The sequence below is a fragment of the Plasmodium gaboni genome, chromosome 12, assembly GCF_001602025.1.
Source record: "Plasmodium gaboni strain SY75 chromosome 12, whole genome shotgun sequence".
NCBI lineage: Eukaryota > Apicomplexa > Aconoidasida > Haemosporida > Plasmodiidae > Plasmodium > Plasmodium gaboni.
The window spans coordinates 529,375-531,834 of record NC_031492.1 but is presented as its reverse complement, the minus strand read 5'-3'; the positions used below and the strand labels follow the sequence as shown (position 1 = coordinate 531,834).

General features: G+C 18.1%; 1 protein-coding gene across 1 annotated transcript; it reads right to left on the bottom strand.

Moving 5' to 3' along the window:
* Positions 1-586: 586 nt before the first annotated feature.
* Positions 587-2,434, bottom strand: PGSY75_1216000 (putative serine--tRNA ligase; the record flags this gene model as incomplete). Its single annotated transcript, XM_018786745.1, has 1 exon — positions 587-2,434. One exon carries the CDS (start codon positions 2,432-2,434, stop codon positions 587-589), a length of 1,848 nt encoding a protein of 615 aa, XP_018640610.1.
* Positions 2,435-2,460: the final 26 nt, after the last annotated feature.

Sequence of the window (2,460 nt, the reverse complement as noted above, 5' to 3'; positions counted from 1 at the left end):
AAAAAAAATTTTTAAAAAAAAAAAAAAAAAAAAAAAAAAAAAAAAAAAAAAAAAAAAAAAAAAAAAAAAAAAAAAAAAAAAAAAAAAAAAAAAAAAAAAAAAAAAAAAAAAAAAAAAAAAAAAAATATATATATATATATATATATATATATATAATAAATTTTATATATATTTTTTTTTTTTTTTTTTTTTTTTTTTTTTTTTATTTTATTTTATTTTATTTATTTTTTTTTTTTTCATACACCCCTAATACTAATCTTAATATTTATGGTCACATTGAACTGTTATATGTACACATATTTAATTTTTTAATTAAAATATATTTACTCTTTTATTTATTATTTTTTTTTTTAAATTTGTACAACGTTGTTATAATATAATAATAATATAATTAAAAAAAAATAATATTCATAATTGATAAGTTTAACAAAAAAAAAATATATATATATATATAAACATATAAATAAAAATAATATACATATAATATATTTATATATATATATATAATATGTATAATATATATATAGCCACATCTTGTATATGGTTACAGTTCAGGTCATCACTTAGATTTCTATAATAGATCCCTTTAATTATATTCCACTTGTATTATGTCCTTCTTCATATATTTCCTGAGAACCTTAGGAACCTGAATTTTTGTTATTTCATTTTTGTTTTTTTTTTTGATTTGATATTGCTCAAGAATAATTGCTAATACCCTTCCTACGGCTAAGCCTGAACCATTAATAGTATGGCAGAAAATATTGGAATCTTTAATTTTATATTTTAAATTTAAACGTCTTGCTTGAAAATCTAAACAATTAGAACATGAAGATACTTCAATATATCTTTGTTGGCTAGGTAGCCAAGCTTCTATATCATAGCATATAGATGCTGAATATGGAGTTTCTATAGAATTTAATAAGACTAATCTATGAGGTATATTTAATTGTTTTAAAATATATGTACTTTGTTTAATTAAGTTTTTATAATAATAAGGAGATGTTTTTTTATCAGTTATATTTATTAATTCAACCTTTTGAAATATATGTTCTCGTAATAATCCTTTTGAAGTTTTTCCATATGTATTATTTTTTTCTATTCTAAAACAAGATGAATGACTAACTAATTTAATAGGTAGATGTATAAAATCGATTAGACTATTTTTAAATAAATTTAATAATGAGACTTCACTTGTAGGTATTAAATAAGCATCTTCATTTAATAATTTATAATCATCTTTAATTTTAAATAAATCTTCTTCAAATTTTGGTAATTGCCCTGTATTAAATAATGCTGATTTAGTTACAATTTCTGGTGCCTTAACATATGTATATAAGAACTTATTAACATGTGTATTAATCATAAAATCGATAAGAGCTCTTTCTAATTTAGCTATATCATTAATTAAAATATTATAACCTGAACCTATTTTATTAGATATATTTGAGAAAATAAAATTATTTTCATATTTTTTTATTATCTCTTCATGTGGTTCAAGAAATATATTATCCTTATTGTTGAATTGAATAATATTTTCTTTTTTATAAAATTTTATTATTTTATTATCTTCTGGTGATTCCCCTTCAGGTACTTTATTTAATAAAATATTTGGTAATTTATATAAATTATATTCTATATCTTTTTTTAAATTTAAGATTTTTATTTCTATATCATCTATATCTTTATTAATTTCGTTCGTTTCTTTTTTAATCTTTTCAATTTCTAATTTATTATTTTTTATAACATCATCATAATGTTTTAAATTATTAATATTATTAATTGTATCTTGATTTGTTTGATTTATATATCTTATCTTTTCATTATTTATAATATCATCTTGTGTATCATATTTTTTTGTTTCTTCATTTAGGGTTATTAAATTAGCTTTATCATCAGAATTATTAGTGATATCTTTATTTATTATGTCTTCATATTTTTTACTATTAAATATAAGATTTTTTATATCATCTGATAATATCTTTCTTCTATTTCTTAGTTTATTTCTTAAAACCTCTTTTTCATTCTTTTCATTTATAAGTTTTTTTAGCATCACAATAACATTTAGATATTTGTTCATACCTCTCTTTTTCAAATTTTGGACTACTTTTTTTGAATTTTTCTTAAAAAATTCAAGACTCATTCCATACTCGCTACTTGTAATTTTTTTTTGTTTTGTTTTTACATCTCTAGATTTTTCTGATGATATATTATTTCCATTGTTTATCATATTAATAAAATTAACATCTACGTTACTTATTAATTTATTATTTTTTATTAAATGGCTCTTTGTTTTTTTTTTACTTTCCCATTTTTTTTTATATGGATATATTTCAATGAATAGATTATTTACATTTTTGTGTTTAATGGGTTTTATCGAGTTAACATGATAAGGAAATAATATGATCAGAAGGAAAATTATTTGATTTATATGCATACTACATATTTCGCTCGACAGTTTAA